Genomic DNA, 20,470 nt, shown 5'->3' on the forward strand with positions numbered 1-20,470 from the left:
CTAGGGAGGTGACAATTCAACACAGCGACTCAATTTGCTTCATGCAGCAAGAATATGAAGCGGAATCACATTCACCTTCGGCCAACAACCTGATGCAGTTCTACTGGATTAAATTTCATTCTTCCAAAGTCAAAACCTAAGAATGTAAAATGCTGATTTAGTCACAGATAACCAACACAACAGGCCAGTGTGTCAACGATCTCTTCAAAGGTTCACTCTTTGTTCCTATTCAGCTCTGTAGAGTGGAGAGGTCATCAGTTCAGTCATCTTAAGCAGCTAAACACGTCTCGAGCAGCGCAGACCGTTTCTGCTGACTGCACACCAGAAAGGACTTGACAGGTACAGAGGCCGTGGACCTAAGTGGGGCTTTGCATCCTTGTAATTACAAGTTACTCACCAGTGTAGCCTGGTTCACAAGCGCACTCGTAGCCATTGATCTTGTCGATACAGGTCCCATAGTCGCAGGGGTTGCTCTTGCAATCATCAATGTTGATTTCACAGTTGATTCCTGGGAAAATATTTCTTTAGTAAGCAAAATGTTCTGCAGATGTTCTGCATGCATACACAGTGTGTGTGCGTTTGTGGCCCCCTACCCGTGGTGCCTTTGGGGCAGTTGCAGATGTAGGAGTTCTCTCGATCATGACAGGTGCCTCCGTTCCTGCACGGCGCGCTCAGACACTCGTCGATGTTGGTCTTGCACAGCTGGCCCGTGTAACCTGAGCGACATTGGCAGGTGAAGGACGCCAGGCCGTCCACACAGGTACCGTAGTGGCACGGACTTGAGTAACACTCGTTGATGTCTGTCTCACAGTGTCGCCCAGAGTAGCCTGGGAAAATAATTAATGTGTGTATTACTTCAGATTCCATATGCTGACATGAAGGCGAGGCACCACCACAAAAAATCAAAACACAAGACTAGAACCTACTCACATTGCCAGACTGGTTAACAGAAGAAGGCAAGCAAATCTTATAAAGTTGCAAAGTTACAGTACTGTTTACATCTGTAGTGCTTATAAACAATCAATATTTAAATTATTAACAAGGCAATATTTTCGAGGGCTTATAAAAGTGTCAAAAGTCTTAAAGGTTTCAACAAGAATCCACTTCTCGGGGAAACATTACCTTCAGTGCACTCGCAGGTGTACTTGTTAGGCCCGTCTGTGCATTTGGCTCCATTTTTGCACGGTGTGCTGGCACACTCATCGATATCTATTTGGCAGAGGTTGCCAGTAAACCCTGGAAAAACAACAAAGGCTCATTAGCATGTGTGTGTGTGTGTGTGTGTGTGTGTGTGTGTACAGCCGTGGCTACTGTGTTCACCACCAACTGTCCTCACTCCCTCTCATAATCCTGAGCCCACACCATGGTGAAAGCTCTCCACAATCCAGAAATCTGCATGTTAATTAACAACTAGACCATGCACAACAAGCAGTCTATTTTATCCTTTCACTTCATTTTAGCGCAGCTCGAAATTGAGAGGGAGAGTCGTGGGGACCAATTCCTTTAAGGGGGGAAGGGAAAGAGGGGAAGGAATAAGGAAAGAAAGAAAGTTGCGAGGCCTCCTGGCCGAGAGCGGCGAGACAAAGGAGGGCCTGTCTGCTCAATGCAATGCCAAACTGGGCCTGTTGCCTCCTTTGTCCCCCGAAACTTTTCCATCACAAAACGCATTCTCCTGCTTTGCTTTTACTCCCTCACCACTAACCCCCCTCCCACTCTCTGCTGCCTCTAAAAAGAGCCGGCTTGACCTTTGGCCCTCCGCTATTCAAACTCCTTGTCATTCAAAATCAATCAGCAGGCTTTCTGTTTTTCAAGATATTCTCATCCGTGTTTTTTCTTCCACATCTTCCCGCTTGTCACATGATGGGACAGTCCAGAGACATGATGAAGAGACAAACCTCAGAGCCCCCACGCCACATCCCATGAACACACAGGTAGGTTAAGCTTCAGACAGGCTCCCTCGCAGCTAATCCAGTATCAAACGATTTGAATGGCTGGTGGCTGGTTGGACCACAAACATGCACATAACCATAACCGCGACTGAATACAACAACATGCAGGCACATGTGCATTTACATTTAGACAAATAATCACAAAAACATCAGGGCTAAAATTGATCATGGGGGGAAAGTGCCTCTAGTCATTATTAATATATTTTAACGTTATAATGTTATTTGATTTGCAGACGAATATTAATGTTACAAACGGGCTGTATTATATGCATATCAACATCACACGAAAAAGCAGCTGCACCTCATAAATGTCTTAGAGAAAAAATGGATATATAAACACAAATTAAAATGCATGCACACACACACACACACACACACACACACTCAGCAGTCCGAGAGGGATTTAGCCCCAGACTGCTGGAATCAGACATTTCAATGGCTCTCAGTGGTGTTTCCATGGCTATGTGATGTACAGAAATGAAAAGAGGGGACCCTCGCCTTAGGCCTGGCTCGGTGCGGGGACAAATTTACATCTCAAGCAAAGCGGTTAACCCCCCCCCCCACTTCAGAATAACGGTCTGTGGGTCTCAAACACCCCTCCTTCCATCCACCCTCCCAAAAAAAAAACACTTTCACTACCGTCTCATTCCAGTACTCTCAAGCGCCGCCTCCCCTTATAGCCCTTTCTCACTGTGACACAAACGCCAACACACAAACACAGTTCTTGTGGGCATTAAGCCCTTATGCTCTCTCCTGTACCCACCCCCCCCATCTTTATTAATTCTCCAGCTTCATTGCCAAGGTCTCTCTCTCTCTCTCTCTCTTTCTCTCTACAGGGGGAATCCTGCCTCTCTGCACGCTGGCTGCCTTTGATCCACCCAACTTGGAGCTTCACTATTTTCGCAAAAAGAACGAAAGATAAGAAAAGAATCACTTCCACTCCAGTTGTCCCACCAAGAGAATAAAAAAAAAAAAAAACACTACAAAACACATTTGGAGCAGTTTGCAGACCCGCCCCTGCTTTCTTCCTTTCTCTCCTTTGCTTTTTCTCTGCATCCATCATTGAATAGTTGCATTCCTTCCTCCCCGAACAAAGCAGTAATACCTCTCACCCACTAGTGTAATTTCAATGGCATTTCTGAAGAAAAGGCTCCAGCAACACAACTAGCTGCTCCAATCAGCCCTTAAAATAGCCTAAACAAATGCCTCATTCCTCACCGCAACACAGCACATCTCGCTTTTACGGGGCTCAGCCTTCTATTATTAGCTCCCCTTTATTCTTTGCTACAATCACCAGTCTTGTTTGGATCCAAAAACCACAAGTCTCTTACACACTCATAAGACTTTGAGCTAAAGAGCTAATAAAAAAAACTTGTTTAAAGTTCAAACTTCCTCAAGCTTTTCCCTATAGATTTTTCTTCTTGACTGCGCCTTCATTCTGGGCTTCCCCGGCCTGAATAAGCCTGCCTTAGGGCTGGGATTAGTGCCCGTCCAGAGAGGTGTTTGTGAGCGTGTGTGTGTGTGTGTGTGTGTGTGTGTGTGTGTGTGTGTGTGTGTGTGTGTGTGTGTGAGCGTGCGTGCGTTTCTGAGGGGGAGCACAGCAGAGAGAGATCGCCCTCTGTGGCCCCTGGCCCCACACCCCCTTCCTTCCTCCTCATCCTCATCCCGCCCCTCCTGTGCAGCGCTACACCAGCCTCACCTGTGGGGCACTGGCAGTGGTAGGCGTTGATCTTGTCGATACACTTGCCGTCGTTCAGGCAGGGGTTGTTGGCGCACTCGTCCGCATCGATCTCACAGAACTCCCCCTCGTAGCCTGGCCAATTAGCAAGGGAGGGCCAGTATTGGTTAGACACACACTGGGAAGCATTATCATCTCACTGCTCTAGGTTTAATTCATGCAGGTTTGCAGAGTTTATGCAGGCTCTGGAGCTTTACTACTTTACTGTAGCGAGTAAAACAAACCCACAGAAGCTTAATTATGGACATTAAGGCTTACCTGGCATACAGATACAGTGGAAATCTCCTATTTGATCCAGGCAGGTGGCTTCATTCAAACACGGGTTGGACATGCACTCGTTGATGTCCAGCTCACAGCGCGGCCCCACATAACCGCGCTGGCACTTACACTGGAACGAACCCTTGGTGTTTATACACTTCCCTGCATGTTCACATGGGTTGGAGCCTGTTTAAACAGAAAAGCGTTTTAGCAGGCTGTGGTGCGAGCACACGACTCAACACAGAGAAATTTGAAACGAAAGTGATTGCATCTTTTGATCATTTCCGTAGGTGATCACCGTTTGCCAAGAAGCAAATTCTCAATAGTGTGTGATTACAACAATAACAACCCTCAGGTGGTTATATACTGTGATTAAGGGTGCAATTATGGACACCAAAGTACCTATAATAGCAGTAAAATATGCACTAGTGCTGTGGCTTTTTAAACGGGACTGACCAATGTATGTGTATTGATGAACACTCTATGAACAGTCTATGGCCCTCCAGTGAACCTGTAAACGCTCATTACACCACACAGAATAATTGCTTCATGGATTAAAATGGGAAGACGACTTTACCATTAGATTTTAACAGCTGATGGAGCAAAAAAAAAGTAATGCCTGAGGGTGGTGCTAGACCCACGAGACATCACATCGCAACATGTTGGACAAATAGGTCAACACACAACAGGTGCATCTCTCCACTGAAACTTTGGTGTAAAATAGGATGCACACAGGTCAGGTGGGGGTGACGTCTTACCCAGAGAGCACTCATCAACATCTTGGTCACAGGAGGCCCCGTTGTATCCTGAGGGGCAGGTACAGAAATGGTTCCCGGTAACAGGGTTGGTGTCACAGTTGGAGCCCTTCTGACACGGGTTGCTGATGCAGGCGTCGTCCAGCTGGCACAGCAGACCTGGTCCATGACAGAGAAGGTGAACTTTAGTCGGCTTATTCTCCTGCCCACCTACTGCCATCCTGATAAAAGTACCAGACTGAATGTGTATGAATTTATACTTAATGCTTGGATAAGTATAGTAACGTTAATAGTTTTCCCTTTATAATTGTCAATGCGTCTCATTCAATGTTACAGGTCATTTTCAATGAGACATCTGCATGCCACATTAAGGTCAAGTTTCTGACCTGTCCGGCCGGGGGGACACTCGCAGGAGAAGGACGCCACACGGTCGTGGCAGGTGGATCCTTTGTGGCAGGCGGCGTTGGTGCAGTCGTCGATATTCTCACTGCAGTCTTCACCCGTCCAGCCGTTCACGCAGACGCACTGGTAGCTGCCGTAGGTGTTGTGGCATGTGCCGCCGTTTTGACAGGCGTTGGGCATCAGCTGGCACTCGTCGACGTCCTCTGAGCAGAGCTGACCTGTGGGAGTGGGTAAGGTATTGTTGGAATTTAATTGGCTTCTATTGCGAAATACTTCATCCTCTATGATATCAATATAAGTCTATGGGTTTTGTAGAAGGGGATATACCAGAAAGCAACATCATACTTATTAATTATTTTATTTTTGAATCCCATATTCTATCCATTTATCCATCCCTAAACTAGCTATGTTGACCAACCTGTAAATTCTGGTTTGCACTGGCAGTTGTAAGTGTTGACTCCATCTACACACGTTCCGCCATTTAAGCAACCGTGACCAGGGCAGTCATCAATGTTGTGGTTGCAGTTTTTCCCCGAAAAACCTGATGGCAGAGACGGAGACAAAACGTTTGCAACAGTTTGCTTCAGGTGTTTCTACTGGAGGCGTCAGGTTCTCAGGTATTTACAACAAAGAGAGCGAAACTTCCAACAGTTGAATGTGGCATCAACTGTATTTTTCGACTGAAAAAAGACGGCAGCTGTACCCTCTTGAGGTTTGTGGTAATGCACACACACACCCCCATGAATTAACACCCGCTGTGCTATAACGTTACACAACAGGAGACCACTGGGCTGCTCTGAGTGGCATCTTGGGTAATGCCAAGTGAAAATCAAAACAGTGCAAGTCAGTGGCGCTATGAACAGTGTCGACTTTGTAAACATTAAACATTTTAAGTACACATTTATCCTTGTTGACATTAACCCTTGTAGATGCTATTAACAATTTCAATCAATTTCCATTGCCTCATCGCATTCAAGGTCAATGACTTATATGTTGTTCTAATGTACTTTTTCAGTGGTTTGATTACAACAAACTAAGGAAATCAATGTTCATTTGGGCGAACTGGTCCATTAAACTGGGGAATCTATATAGTGTTTCTGTATGTTTAAGCTTCTGTATTGTAGTCATGCTATATTGCCACATACCCTCTGTTTACACAAGGAGATGAGGGAAAGTAACAAAAGGAACATTATGTCCCCTTTAAAAATGTCCCTTTAAAAGTCTCGAAACATTAGAAGATAGGACCCTTTGAGTTTATTTTTTGCAAGGAAAAGCTTCCTGTATCAGGGGACGCAGGGAAGGACAATATTGGCAGAGATGGGGTGGAAAGGTGTCATACAGACATGTCCGATGCGTTCCTGGTGGAGTTAAGGGAGTGCAGCAGAACACAAAGCAGGGTTGGGCCGTGTGGAAGTGATGAGGCAATGGGCAGGACTTTAACACTCTGCTCTGTGAAAAGGATGTTGTCCTTCAGCCATTTCCTTATGATAAGGTGCTACGCTTCCTGCTCTGCCCTTTTCGCACACAACATGCTCGAAAACGCAAGAACACACATGCGCGCGCACACACAAAGGGCACAACCTATGCAGGAATTTCTGCCCTGAATGACATCATCCCTAAATCATCCACGACCACAGGGACGGACATTTGTTTCGACTTTAAGGACTCGCCCCTCACAGTGAGATATGTGTATGGTTTAGATTTTACTTGCTTTGTTTATGATTACTGATTCCCGTTTTTATAGTTGCTCTCTGGTCAACCATATATGGTGGCCGCTATACGTGAAGAGCAGCAAGAGAATGTGGACTTAACACGACCTACAAGAATGTTTCCGCTTAGCCATGAATCTAGAGGAACCACTTCTTTTACCTGGCACACAGGTGCATTCGTAGCTGGTGTCCCCCTTCTGCATACAGGTGCCCCCGTTATGGCAGGGAGACGGCGTGCAGGGCAGGTAGCGACTCTCGCAGTGCTTGCCCGTGTACTCGGCTGGACACTGGCACCGGAACCCGCCGACCTCATTGATGCACAAGCCGCCGTTCTTACAAGGGGACGGGCTCTGAGCACATTCGTTGACGTCCTGATTGCAGGTCTGGCCGTAGTAGAAGGGTGTGCAACGGCAGATGTAGTGAGACTCGAAGTCAGAGCATTGGCCACCGTTGGCACAGGGGTTTGAGGCACAGGGGTCAGCTTGTTGGCACAGTTTACCTGCAAGCAGAGGAGTGAGAGTTAAGCGCCTGCTGTACTTGTCTTGGCTGAGCCGGGTTTCCTAGGGAGCATCTATAAATAATTTATGAAAAACTTTTACTTGTATTCGTCTAACCTCTTAACAGTGCTCTTATCCAATAATGCAGTTGTATATTACCTGACCATCCAGGGGGGCAGCGGCACTTGTAGGTGTCGAGCTCACAGTTGCCTCCGTTGCGGCATGGCGAGCTGGGACAGGCATCGCCAACGGCTGTCGAGCAGCGGCGGTCAGTGTAGCCCAATTTGCACGTGCAGACGATGTCCAGCGTGCTCCCACTCGACACGGCTCGACACGTGCCTCCGTTCATGCATGGTGAGTTCGTGCACGGGTCAAGAAACTGGCACCTGCTTCCCAAGTATCCATCCCGGCACCTGGGAAACCACAGACAGAGGGGGAGGGGGCGGACTTAGTTTTTGCAACAACTCTAACTTTTACTGTTCTTAAACAATTTAATAGGGATGCACATTAAACTTTGAAATGTTACCATCAACACACACGAGTATATAGTATATCTGTGAAAAGTATTGATAGCAGCAAAACACATAATTTCACCCAAAACCGCTCTTAATTAAATGTATATCGATCAATCAAAAACATTTAAATAGACAAATGGTCTGGGAGACCTCATAACATCAGACACTATTGGCCTGATATATTGGGATACGCTATTCTAACACTGCCACCAAGTCGCTCTTCTTTATTTAATTCTCTCATTTAAAATCACCATTACAAAGACCAAGGCATGTCAAAGGGAATTCAGCCTAACTGCTTTCAGCTAGCCAATGTCATTCAGCTCAGCACTGATTAAAGAGTTTGCAAGAGGGCAAGACAACATTTTAAACCACGAAGGGTCATCTCTTTGTGTACTACTGTGCTTATAAATCAAGTGAACGGCTAATAGCCTTTAGCCAACCAGACTAACTAGCCATTTCTCTGAAAAGAGCCCTTAGGGTCCAACGGCTGGGTCCTGCCCTGCTGTTTTTACAACATGGCAACAAGGCCATGAGAAACTATGCCGCAAACAGTACATTCATCTCTCTAACCCCCCCCCCACACACACACACACACACACACTATGAGTTTTAGGCTGTACAAAAAGATGGGTCTGAGGAGATGGAGGGAGGAGAGAAGGAGGGGAGGAAAACCTCTGATGTTTCTCACAGGTGGTGGACCAGCAAGTTCCCCAGACAGAGAGATAGAGAGGGGGGGGGAGAGCAAGACAGAGAACTTGTGCAGATCACAGGTTCACACATTTACAATTACAATGAGAGGACTTGAAGGGTGTCCCCTGAGGATAAGACCGCTCAAAAAAAGGGCCACACACTCAGCAGGCACACAGATTCATAAACAGTGTGCAGTCTCACACACACACACCAGAGGTATGAGGATGCTCCCATCAAATATCCCATAGTTCTATCAGGATAAGCTCAACTTTGAGATTTAACCCAGCCACATTAGACCCTCCTCCTTACTGCAGATTCCCATATTCATCACCTTCACAGATTCATTGTTGTTGTCATCTATGCAGGGTGGCCCACGAGGCTTTGTCAATACAAAAACAAAGCTTCTACTCAATAACTCCAGAGGGAAAGCGAGCAGAAAACTCTGTGATGTTTGGAATTCTTGTCCATTATCCGTTCTTTCCAAAAGTTGAAACACAGGAGAAGCAGCCATCATGAGACCCTTCAGCGGCTCTTACAGCGGCTGAAATCTGCTCGCTTCAACCCTTTTGTCAGCACTCATTCATCCAGAGGACAAGGCAGCGTCTATGCCAGTGTTTGAGCTGCAAGCCAACATTATGGCAACTTCAAAGCACCGTGCCACCACCTCAATGCTCTTTCTTCTCCCTCCCCAGAGAGGATTTGCTCCAACATCAGACAAGGAATGGGAAGGGGATGAAACGGAAGACGCTGTGGCGCAATCTCTGACATGAGCCGTGAAGGCCTGCTGAAAAGTGAATTCCTGAGCAATATGCTGCACAGAGGAAAATTACACAGTGGATATCTGAATGTCTCCTCTAACCTAACAACTGTTGCTTTCAATAACACTCCTTTTCCTCTTGGTGCAGAAACAATATGATGCGTAATTCATCCCGACGACATGAAAGCGGCCTTCCCACTACATTAAAACACTCCAAAACCACCATCAAATACCCTCCCAAAGCCACCGAGTCTACAGGCCCTGAGGGGCTCCCAGACCCATGTCCCCAAACATTCCTAGGGGGTTGAGTCTGTGTGGGGGGGCCAAGCGGTGTCCCTCTGCAGGGACAGGCGTGTGTTTAGACAGGGTCTCCCTCTCAGGGGATTAGCCAGCCTTAGGACTGTGGCAAGCAAAAGAAAACATCACATGCTTGGCTGCCCGCTGCATAAACACTGAGGGGAGTGTTGGCATGTCCCCATGTTTACCACAGAACAACACTTTAGGTGAGTGTTATGTAGCCGGGGATCACTGTGGCGTCACAGCCAATCACTAAGTGGTGTCCAAAGGTAAACTAGCTACCTTCACCTACTGATGGAAAATCAAGTGCAGTAAAGGAGAGATGACAAAATAGTACTTTATACCTGACAAAAAAAAAACTGTCTATTCCATCCTTAAAGAAGACCAAACCCTTGGTTGTTTTGAAAGATATATTCGATCATTCAAAGAGGGATTTTTGAGTGTGTGACAGACCAGAGGCTTTCTTCATAGTTTTTTTCTGTGGTGTGTGGGCATGTGTGCAGTAAAAAAGTCATTCTGCACCAGTGTACAATATCAACTGTTGCCACACCAAACTCACAACGAATTTAAAGGAAAAGAGATCATCCTAATGTTGGTGGACATAAGGTAATGTGGATGGCACAGCTGTAAAGGTTGACATATGCTGCTTTTTGTTATTTTCCCCCATCTTCAGTGGTTCAGCCTCATACATATGTGTATGTCGAGATGTAACCAAACACCAGGGAAGTACAATGCTGCAGTAACTCTAACTCATATTAAAGCAATAGATTCCAAATAGGCCCTAAATGAAAATAAGTAACATGGGAATCAGTATATGCCCCCTTAGAGATAACAATGAATATGCAACCACACAGCATTCATTCCAAACAGCCATTCTTCTCTGGTGCAGCTCTACTTTCTCATTTACACTGATTAGGCTTACGTATTTTTACATTGTGCAGAGCTTTGAGGAATTCCGCCGGAGAATTCCTGAGCATCCGCAGACGCTACCTTGCAGGACAGCAAGTGCACGGTTGTGTGTGTGTGTGGGGAGAAGTGGCTGCTAGAAGACCAGCCCAGTTAAGCCCCAGCGGTTGCGGGTGCTGAGGTCGTGAGGCGCCACACGAGCTCGCTGGAAAAAGGCCTCAGGGAGCAGGTGCGCATGTTAATGAGGAGACAGCAGCTGCCCATTCACAGCCATTCAACCCTCCCCCCCACACACGCACACAAACACAGCAGCACACACACCACCTCCAATACCCAGATCCCTCCTAAATGGTAATATTTTCAATCTTAAACACACAAGTGCAAATCTCTAACACGTTACATTACAGCTTGTTTTGTGTTACACACGGGGAAACGAAATGTGTGGCAGTGACACGCTGAGATAACTGAGATGAATTGCTGTGAAAATAGTTAAGTGAAAAGTTCTTGTCGTTAGTTCGCTTGTTTCAAGAATGGAGGAAAAACAACTCCAAAGAGGAAGATCAGTCAAAATAATTCAAAGTGAAAGTAAATACATTACATAAGTGACAACTGATTCAAATCAAGACTGAAAGCTACATTAAACGATGTCTGAAGACTGACAGGGTTGGTTTGCTTTGTTTTTTTACAGTGTGGGTATTTGATCCACCCCAACAGCCCCCCCACTGACAGCAGAGAAATGGAGAGTGAGAAAGAGAGGAAGAAAAAAGATGGAGGGAGAGAGGATGAGTGGGTCCATTGTTTTTCCTCCCCATTCAAAGTTGACCACAGGCCGGGTGCATTCAGCTCTTAAACCTCCTCTTTCCTCCCTCTCCCTCTTTCTCTCTCTAACATCTTATTCTCCATCTTTTTTCCTTCATCTACTGGCTTATCCCTGATTTTTCGCCTTTTCCCCCCTCATTACTGCTCCTCCTTCAGCTTCCTCTGTTCAAAGCTGAATGCGTACGACCACTGGCATCCGCTCGCTCCCCTCTGTGCACCTTCTTTTAGTCTTTCCCTCCAAACCCAATACCCCCCCTATCACACACCCCCCCGCCATGTCTTTTCACAGGGTTGGCTACATTTGTAAGACACCATATTAGGATTTATAAGTCCCAACTGTCTCTCCCGCTCGCTCCTCTGAAACTTTCCCCCGAGTTACTCCTGGCTGCTTCGAGGCTTTTAAGCCCTCTGCCATGTTTGGGCGCCAAGACGCGTAGGGCGAAACAGAAGCTTTGGAAGGGGGAAAAAAAATACAAATCACACAAGTAGTGAGACAAACAAAAGGAGTCTGAGAGAAAGGAAACGGGAACTGGTTTGGTTGGGTCTTAGTTGGGAGAAAAGAGAGGAGGGAGAGCGTAGCGAGGGGCTGCCAGGTCAGAAGGAATTTTGGGTGTTTACTCTAAAAAGCCGCTCAAAGTCTCCTGTCTTGATCCTTAACCTTAGAAACCTCAACAGAGGCTGGCTGGCAGCCTCACTTTATGGTCCCCTGAAAGAATTCGCACCATCTTTGCGTCGGGGCATGTGGCCTTCTTTGCCCTTGCAGAGCGGCCCAGCGTCTCACACCGAGGCCCCAAAGACAAACAGGTCTCACCCCCGCGCCCTTGCCTCAGCCCACGTGGACTCACTATCCAAACACACTCGAGCTGAGGTGCGAGGAGTAAGTCAACTATAGCACACGCGAAGCAAAGAATGCTAACAGTTTGCTCTTTAACTTGGCGAGAGCCTGTTAAATACACAGTCAGCACAAAATGCTACAGTTTTTTTTTTGTTTTTTTTACAGGCATCGAGCTCAGCCACCTCTGTAAGGAGCTACTACTTATAAACAGGGAGGTAAGACAAAAGAATGGCTCTTTCAAGGCCTTTGCTGCGTTCAAAACAAACAGTACAACACAGCTGCTTCAACAAGAGAAATCTGCCAGGCCGGTGAGCAAGATAATCTAAGCAGCAGCAGGTAAACTGGGCAGCTGGAAAGACAAATAAAGAAGGCTTGAAAAGAGGGGCACAAATCAGAAGCTGTGCAAATATCAGGTGTTTGGGAGGGATCGTATAACTCCAGGACAGCAGTGGAATTATCTCTGCGGTAAGGCCGATACTGTTATTATCTTTTCTGTCATCCCGGCCCAGAAGCCATCATTGTTCTCCTCCGCGCTCACTTCGGGGGCCCTTCTCCTCCTTCAATTGCCGTCGCAGTAGCCCGTGGCAACAGGTCTGCGCCAGTGATGGGACGCGTGATGGGGCCGGGCGGCTCGAGCCCGCAGCAGATGTTGTGGTGACATCTGACCCGAGGCCAGGTGTCACTCTGAGGGGCTTTCCTCAGTGTCGGGCCAATCTGCCATCTGCCATCTTCCCGAGGTCGCACGCAGATGGGGACGGTGGCTTTGAACATGCGTGATATGCTGGTGACACATGTGCACTGTATACAAATAAAAACCTGGCCAGGGCGCAGACATTTTGGCAGCTGTATGTGTTGACGCAGTAAGAGGCTTACTGAATTAGGTTGTGCATTTATGGCATTGCTGCGTCTGTACGTACAGTGGAGCACTGTGGGATTGTAAAAGGGACATAATTGGGGACAAATCTGGATAAGTCTTTGTTTATTAATCTTCGATAAGCTTTGTGCCAAAAACGTGCAACAAAGGCAGAGTGTCTGATACCGGAAGACCGATTTTACTGCAGACCAAAATAAATCAGACTTTCACACACACACATTCATTAACGGAACTTCTCTTTACTGTCATGGTGTTGGGTAATGAAATGTTTGTTTTTATGTCGCTGTCTCAGGTGTCTTGCCCATTGTGAAGTGTCAGGCAGGAGTCAAACTGTGTAAGCGGAACATGTTTTTACCTCTTGCCCCCCCCCCTCTATCCCTTCATCCGCCCGTTCTCATTTCCTGGCTATTTGGTGTCTGTGCCTGGGCTAAGTCCCCTTTAGTCTTGTCTGATCTGTTTTAAAAGCGTTGCCCGAAGGGGGCCTCCCTCCTTTCTTCCACCTCTCTCCCTCCACACTTCCCTCTCTCTCCTCTCTGGCCTCTCCACTGTTCCCCAGTTTCAGCAGCAACAGTGGGGGGAACTACAGTGACAACTCAGCCACCACTGCTAGAGAAAATCTAATCTGAAGGAGACTCCATCAAAGTTCCCTTCTTCAGCTAGAAAACCCTTAAGCTGTGCTCCACTTATACAAACGCAGCCTGTTCAAATAAAAATAGCTCCTTTACTAAAGCTGGCAGCAAAATGGGGGGGTTGTTAGTTGTGGGACCAAAACCAAAGTTACCACCAAGTCCCCGTGGCTACAAAAATTATAGGGGAAATGCTGCCCCTCTGTCCCTCCCCAACCAGCCATCTTTCTTTTTCTTCCTCTTTAATTGTACCGGAGAGGTAACCTGGCCAGCCCACATCTGGCAGCCTTCATTAGAGACCCTGTTTATTTGGGACCATTACGGACACAGCCCATGGGAAAGAGCCTGATCCCCCCAGGGACAAACCTCTCAGAGAGTGTGTGTGTACGCTTGTGTATGCGTTTCTTGTGAGTCGTAACAGCTCTAATGACTACTGCCACTACTTACTTTACGAGGCTGGGAACCACTTAGAGGCTTTACGGATGTCTGAAGGTGTAACTGACAGTGCAACCAGACTCTGAGGTTGTTACTGTACACGGCAACATGACAAGTGTGGACTCTTTCCTCAGCTGTTTTTTACAAGCTTTTTTTCCTTGTGTAACACACACCATAGTTGGATTCAGGCGCATGGTCTTCATATAAGATGCCAGCATACATTAAGTGAAAAGAAATGGACATTCAAGAGAGTCTCAAAGTCTTATTTTTCATATCCAAGGCAATAATATCGTCAAGCACCATATGCAATACATTATTCTTCCCTTTTCTTTACTTGTCTTTTAAAGTTTTTGCAAACTACGTCAGCTCTATATTGGAAAGGACTGGATTATTGATGCGTCTTTATTCCAAATTAGAAGGCTTAGCTAGAGGCTGCGCCAAACACGATCATTTCACCAAAACACTTTATAACAAGTACCTCAAGAGATCAACTTAGGAGATCCCAGCACTAGAATCGTGAAAATGAGACTTTGTACTGGAAAATTTTTCACCCCTGGATTTTCATGTGAATCTGATATGAACGACCTTTAACCAACCAAGTGTTGTGTATTTACAGGTTTTGCAGAAATGGCCACATTTTTGTATGTAAAGAATTGTTGTCCTGCTTGTGCCCATTATAACCTCATTACAGTACAAGTGGATTCATTCAAACAAATAAAACTTAAACATTTCTTTTCTCAAAATATAAAAAAAAGGGCTCAGTCAAATTGTTTGTAAAGTAATTTTGACCTTTACACACTTTTTACTTGATACAAGAAACGTCACTTAATTCCAGAATATTTGGCTTGCCTATAGAGGACAAATTGCTCCACGTCACTACAAACACATCATGCTCCATTCTCCTAAAGATCCTGTGAGCGTGTGCTTGGCAGTGAGAGTGACTGAAAGCTAAGAGCACACCTGGCAGCCAAAGTCAATTTCTGTGTGGGGCTGAATGGGCAAAAACCACAAGTAATCATGGGTATTATGCAGCACGCTGCTGTGTGGGCGAGCGTACGTCTCTTCTAGTTGTTATACTTTGAACCACAGACAGGTGGTCTGCCTAAAAAAAAAAAAGAAGTGAAATGAGGAAGTGTGGTTTGGAATATGCCCAGTGTCTTTGTCCCGCCCGCTCCCTTTCTCTCACACACACACGCGCACACACGCGCACACACGCGCACACGCACAGTCTGCCAGTCAGTGATCAAAGTTTGTGTGATTTGTCTTGGCATATGCCAACCCAAGGGGCTCAAATATCCCTGATCCTCAATGCCGATGTTCCCCACCACCAAGTCACTCCATTCAGCCAGAACCCTCTGCCGATCAGACCTCTCATCAGCCACACTCTTGCCAAAAGGAACCCAACACTGGCGGCGGCGGCCATATAAAAGCCTCGCGCTGTGTGTTTCTCGTTGTGTGATGATATGATCAGATACGGCACCTTTTCTTCCCCCCGGCCACTCTGAGGCGGTTTCCTGACTCTGAATGCAGGCGGGGGGTTAAGATAGACTCATCTGACCAGAGCAAACAGGGGTGCCATTGAAGAATCTCCACAAGCAGAGAAACAAGGCCCGACTTTCATTGATGTGGATGTATACTGTAGCGGTCACTGCACATGCCAGCAAGGAATTAATGGCTCGCCTTGTTATCTGAGGACACAGTCACACCAACTCGTCTGAAAATACTCTGTCTACCGCACAACAAATAAGTGGATCTTTGTTGTCTACATAAAATACATCTTCTAGCTATAAAAACATCACTTCATATCCATAAGTTATGAGATCAAAGTGTTGAAAGAGTTTTTTATACTCTGCCTTTGGGGCACAGTAAAGTCAGTACTCAAGTTTAAATTCCCAGCCTTAGTGGAAATACACACAAAAGCACGAATGCTCACACAAGAGCTGCTCGAAGCTCAAGTGCCACCTGAGCACTTATGTGAAGGATTCCAAGAATCAACTTTGCTTAATAAATCCCTCTTACACGAGTTTAGATTCCAGATTTCAAGAGTTTCAGTGTATAAGCAGTAATGAAACGATGGTGGTCAACGTCAATTGTGCATCGCAAAAGAACAACTCCAGGTCTTCTACTGTGGGGCCGAAACCATCAAATCTTCCATCATGCAACTCTACTTTCAACAACTTGCCCAAAATCTGTCGGAGCTTTTCATCACATCGTTGGACTGGCTGATGATGATGTCTGAGCACTGGGCAGCGTCCGTGCTCGCGCTTAAACTGGCCCAACATCTCTCATCTCTGGGAAGAGAGAAGCTCTGACGGGAAATCTTGATTCTGCCCGTTGTTGCAATGGAATTTCAAGTTATTTTTCCTAGTCTGGATTGGCTCAGCTCGGCCCGCGACTACATCTCTGCTCCTGCCAGGCCTCCGTGGTAAGAGAGAGGCCTCCTTCAAGTTCTTTGGAGATAAACTTCAGTCAGCATCAGTGTTGGGACAGCACAGATATGAGGAGGAGATGGTATTCTTGGTATGGCATGTCAAGTATAGGCATCTGTGCTGTACTAAATAAAACTGAAGCATTCTACGCCAGTTACTTGACCTCATCATTGCACTTGACTAAAGGAGCGGCTGCTTTTTGATTGAGACAAAACTTGCTCATCAATCTGTCAAAGTGGTGTGAAGCGCAGGAAAGCACCTCATGGTGTGTTTTCATTAAGAAACATTAAGTTATGGTCAGCCGGTACACCAAGTAAAGCTCTGAGCTTAGAAACTCACAAGCCGTCATCACAGCAAAACATTCCAAAACATTCCATACACGCTCAAAACATTCACACATCCATCTTACTTTTGCTGCAAAAATAAGCTAAACCCTCTAGATGTTGATTTATCAATAGAAAAAGTTAAAAAGTGTTTAACCTGCACCTGGGTCAACAAACTAGGAAAATCTACAGTAAATTCTCAATCCGGAAATCCTTTTTTTTTTTTTTTTTTTTTTAAATCCTGGAGAAATGCCAAAACCTAATCTCTTGATCCCTGACCAATGAATGAAAGTTCCACCAACTTTCCGTGAAATCTGTTTAAATGATGCTACTACATTATAAAAGGGCACAAAACTGCATTGGTAGTGACAAACTTTGGAAGCTAAATTAGTGCAACAACTATGTTTTTGCAGCTATATGTCGAACAATCTCAACTTTTTCTTCATGTGTGCCCGGCCCTCTGGTGGCACAGTGATGACTAACACAATGGGATAACGAAACACACCCCGTCCCGTCCCATCTCTCTCTTGCTCTCTCTCTCTCTCCCTCTCTCTCACACACACGCACACACACAATTTTGTGCCCGCTCAAAACTTTTCAAAAGTTTGAGGACGTAGGGAGCCCCTCATGCCCGTCGCCTTGTTAAATTGGAGAAGTCTAAGGAGGAAGGGGAGGGGTAAGGAGGGGGCCGCAGGGGCACAATGATGGCATTGTGGCCCTGTGCAAGGATGGGGGCAATTTTGGGGTGTGTCTAACTAGACCAAATTAAGATATGGCAGGGGGGGGGCAAGATGTCTGCGTGAGCTCTGCAGGCCTGAAGACGCGACCTGATCGGCTCGTCACTCTCTGGTCACCAGACTGCTCAGACAGACGACACAAGCTGGCACTGCTACTGCCAGGTAGAGCAAAGTGTAGAGTTGGCAATTGTTGTGAGTGCATGGCAAAAAATACACATTTGTACCGAGTGCAACTCTGAGAGGAAACAATGGCCAGAAATTGTAAATATTTGTGTGTTAAAATTATTTTTATAAAAACCATCTCCCCTCTGCCATCTGTCCAGGGTGACGAGAACGAAAGAGTGGGAGAGAGGAAAGAGAGGGAGAGAGCATTAAGGGCCATTGAGGAGGGGACCAAATCCCAGGAGAGAGAGAGAGAGGGGTGAGGTGAGGTGGGGGTGGGAGGAACAGGGTCTGAGGGTCTCTCTGGGAAGCCTCGCCCAGATTAGTCACACAGAATTAATCGCGGCGGAGAACAATGGTCGCCGAGCTTCTGGCAACCCCAGCTGTCGCTCCGTGAAAGAAAAGAAAAACAAGATTTAGGACTGCGAGTGTCTAGTGAGAGTTTGTGCTTGCAGAGGGGGAGAGTGTGGTGTAGTGGCGCTAAGACACACACACACAGACACACAGACACACAGTCACACGCTCACACAGACACACTCAGTGACCCCTGTCCTCATCAGTGTCCACACATTTCTGCCATTGGCCTTTCAGCGCTGACCATTAGCCTCCCCGGCATAGCGACACACACTTGCCCTTTACCAAAACTGTGAGGATAACAGTGAAATCCCAAGAGACAACTCAAAAATGTTTAAATCTTCTCTGTAGACCAAAGACAGAAAATGACTTACTTGCACTCTCCATTGCCATCTGGAGTGGCTTCACAACTCCCAAGGTTCATACACGACTCCGTGGGCATGGAGCATCTCAGGCCTGCGGACGGAAAGTTGTGATGAAACTGAACTCAATTTTTATTCTCAGCTGCAACAAGTTGTTTGACGCAGCTTGTTCTTCACATTAAATGACAACATCCATATTGACATAGGAGTCTCCATTTTCCATACCGTTTCATTTGAATTGTCATCTAAGAAGTTTAAGCCAATCAGTATTATCATTACAAACTGGAGACGTGTGATTTTGCGCTGCAGAAAAATGTTAACTTGTCTGTCTGTTGTTGTGTATCTGGCAACCCATCCGCTTCACCCCGCACAGCAATTAAAACACATCCCAGCTATTCCAAGTGTTGGGACTGACTAACCCCGTAAATATTTGTTCTCCTCAGGTGCATAATACATGGCTGGAGTATTACTGCATAAATGTAAAGGGTAGGTGCGACTCCTGAATGGGGACTTGGCACCAGTTTGGCAGACACATTCTCCAGTGTGCAGCTGTCCCCAAAGAATGCGCCATTTGGGGAGTAACACAGCTTTGCCATAATGAAAAAAAGAAGAAGAAGCGCAAAAGTGCAAAAGCAAGAGTTTGCATATTGGTGAGGAAAAGTGAGGGACAAGCTGCCAGAGAGTAAACGTTTAAGTCAGCCAGTTTTTATACTTTACATCAACGGAAACAGGTGCGTATGGATCCACTGATGGGCTGTGATTCATCTCAATTAACTTCAAACAAGCCGCTTCAAAGTGACACAGGTGGCGTAGAAGTCAAACGAAATAGTCAAAGTGGGTGCAACAAGTTGATTAAAGAGGACACTTGTAACTTGCAGGGGAGATAAACGTTGGAAATGCGTTTTAAGACGCGCAAACGGCCGTCACTCACCTCGTGTTAGTGCTATCAGCGACAACAAGAAGGTTAGTTTCACCAGGAACATATACATTCCTCCGGGTTTGTACAAATCCACGTGGGTTTTCTCATAGATCCGATGTGGCGTCTTCCCTTTCACGGGTGAAAAACAACCATTAACAAAAAGGACAAGAAAAAGTTTCAGTTCATCCTGGAGGAGTAGATCCACGAGAAGGTCGAAGCTGCTGTCACTGCTGCACCCGAGCTGAGACTGACCTGAGGGGGCGACTCCTCCATGCGACGCCGCTCTTCTGGGGGCGTTACTCACACAGCGACACGCAGACAGACACACGCACGCACGCGCGCGCGCACACACACACACACACACACACACACACACACACACACACACACACACACACACGCACACACACGCACACACACAGACAGACGATCGATCCCCCAACACAACTTCATGAGAACATTCAGGGAAGTTAGTTTCCTATTTCCGGCCGTTTTCCCACGCAGTGATTGGATGATTATAATATTTGAATACTTGATCCAACATTTACATGCCTGGTGATTCCACACTTTCACACACTCTTGTTCTGAAAACAAGTATTAAAGTTTTAAAAATAGAAAAAATAAAAAGTATACTGCAAGTAAGTATCAGGCAAGTAAAAGTCCTAAAGAAAAGTAGTAATTAATTAAATTTCGTTCACTTTTGGGAATTGTATGGATTTAGTTGAGGTAATGAGGAAAAGTGGGAAGGAAGAACAAATATGTATTTTTAGTAATTAAAAAAAACCGCAAAGTAATCATTTGGAATGAATATGATTTAAATTATATATGCACAACACAGATGTACAATTTTAGCCTGAGGCAGCTGGAATCCACCAACGATGCAAATATTTGTTTCCAAAAACCCATGAGTCAATCCTTTAAGACAACAGCCATGTCTGCATCAGGGCCTCTCAATCTGATACGGCTCAGTCAGCCTGGGAACCCTAACCCATTAACAGGTAGGATCTGATAAGCAAATGCTGACAGAGAGTTGAGGTTTCACTCAGTCAGCCTGCAGAGTCAGGGAAAGCAAACGTTTCCCATCAGGTGGTTTGTGAGCAGAACAGGAACTCATACGGGTAG

At 46.1% G+C, this 20,470-nt stretch overlaps 1 protein-coding gene across 1 annotated transcript in view; it reads right to left on the bottom strand.

The window, feature by feature from the left end:
* The window catches only part of notch1b (notch receptor 1b), a 33,637-nt gene extending 14,013 nt beyond the window's left edge, over positions 1-19,624 (bottom strand). Inside the window, exons 1-12 of the mRNA XM_076150700.1 lie at positions 19,361-19,624; positions 18,442-18,523; positions 7,468-7,721; positions 6,972-7,310; positions 5,521-5,643; positions 5,087-5,320; positions 4,704-4,859; positions 3,946-4,131; positions 3,649-3,762; positions 1,123-1,236; positions 594-827; positions 398-508 (exon numbers count right to left, since the gene is read on the bottom strand). Coding sequence (XP_076006815.1) covers positions 398-508; positions 594-827; positions 1,123-1,236; positions 3,649-3,762; positions 3,946-4,131; positions 4,704-4,859; positions 5,087-5,320; positions 5,521-5,643; positions 6,972-7,310; positions 7,468-7,721; positions 18,442-18,523; positions 19,361-19,418 — 2,005 coding nt within the window. The 5' untranslated portion in view covers positions 19,419-19,624. The remainder of the gene's footprint in view (positions 1-397; positions 509-593; positions 828-1,122; positions 1,237-3,648; positions 3,763-3,945; positions 4,132-4,703; positions 4,860-5,086; positions 5,321-5,520; positions 5,644-6,971; positions 7,311-7,467; positions 7,722-18,441; positions 18,524-19,360) is intronic.
* Positions 19,625-20,470: the final 846 nt, after the last annotated feature.

The sequence above is a fragment of the Genypterus blacodes genome, unplaced genomic scaffold (genome assembly GCF_046128005.1).
Source record: "Genypterus blacodes isolate CSIRO-AG114 ecotype Tasmania unplaced genomic scaffold, CSIRO-AGI_Gbla_v1 ptg000053l_1, whole genome shotgun sequence".
NCBI classification, from domain to species: Eukaryota; Metazoa; Chordata; class Actinopteri; order Ophidiiformes; family Ophidiidae; genus Genypterus; species Genypterus blacodes.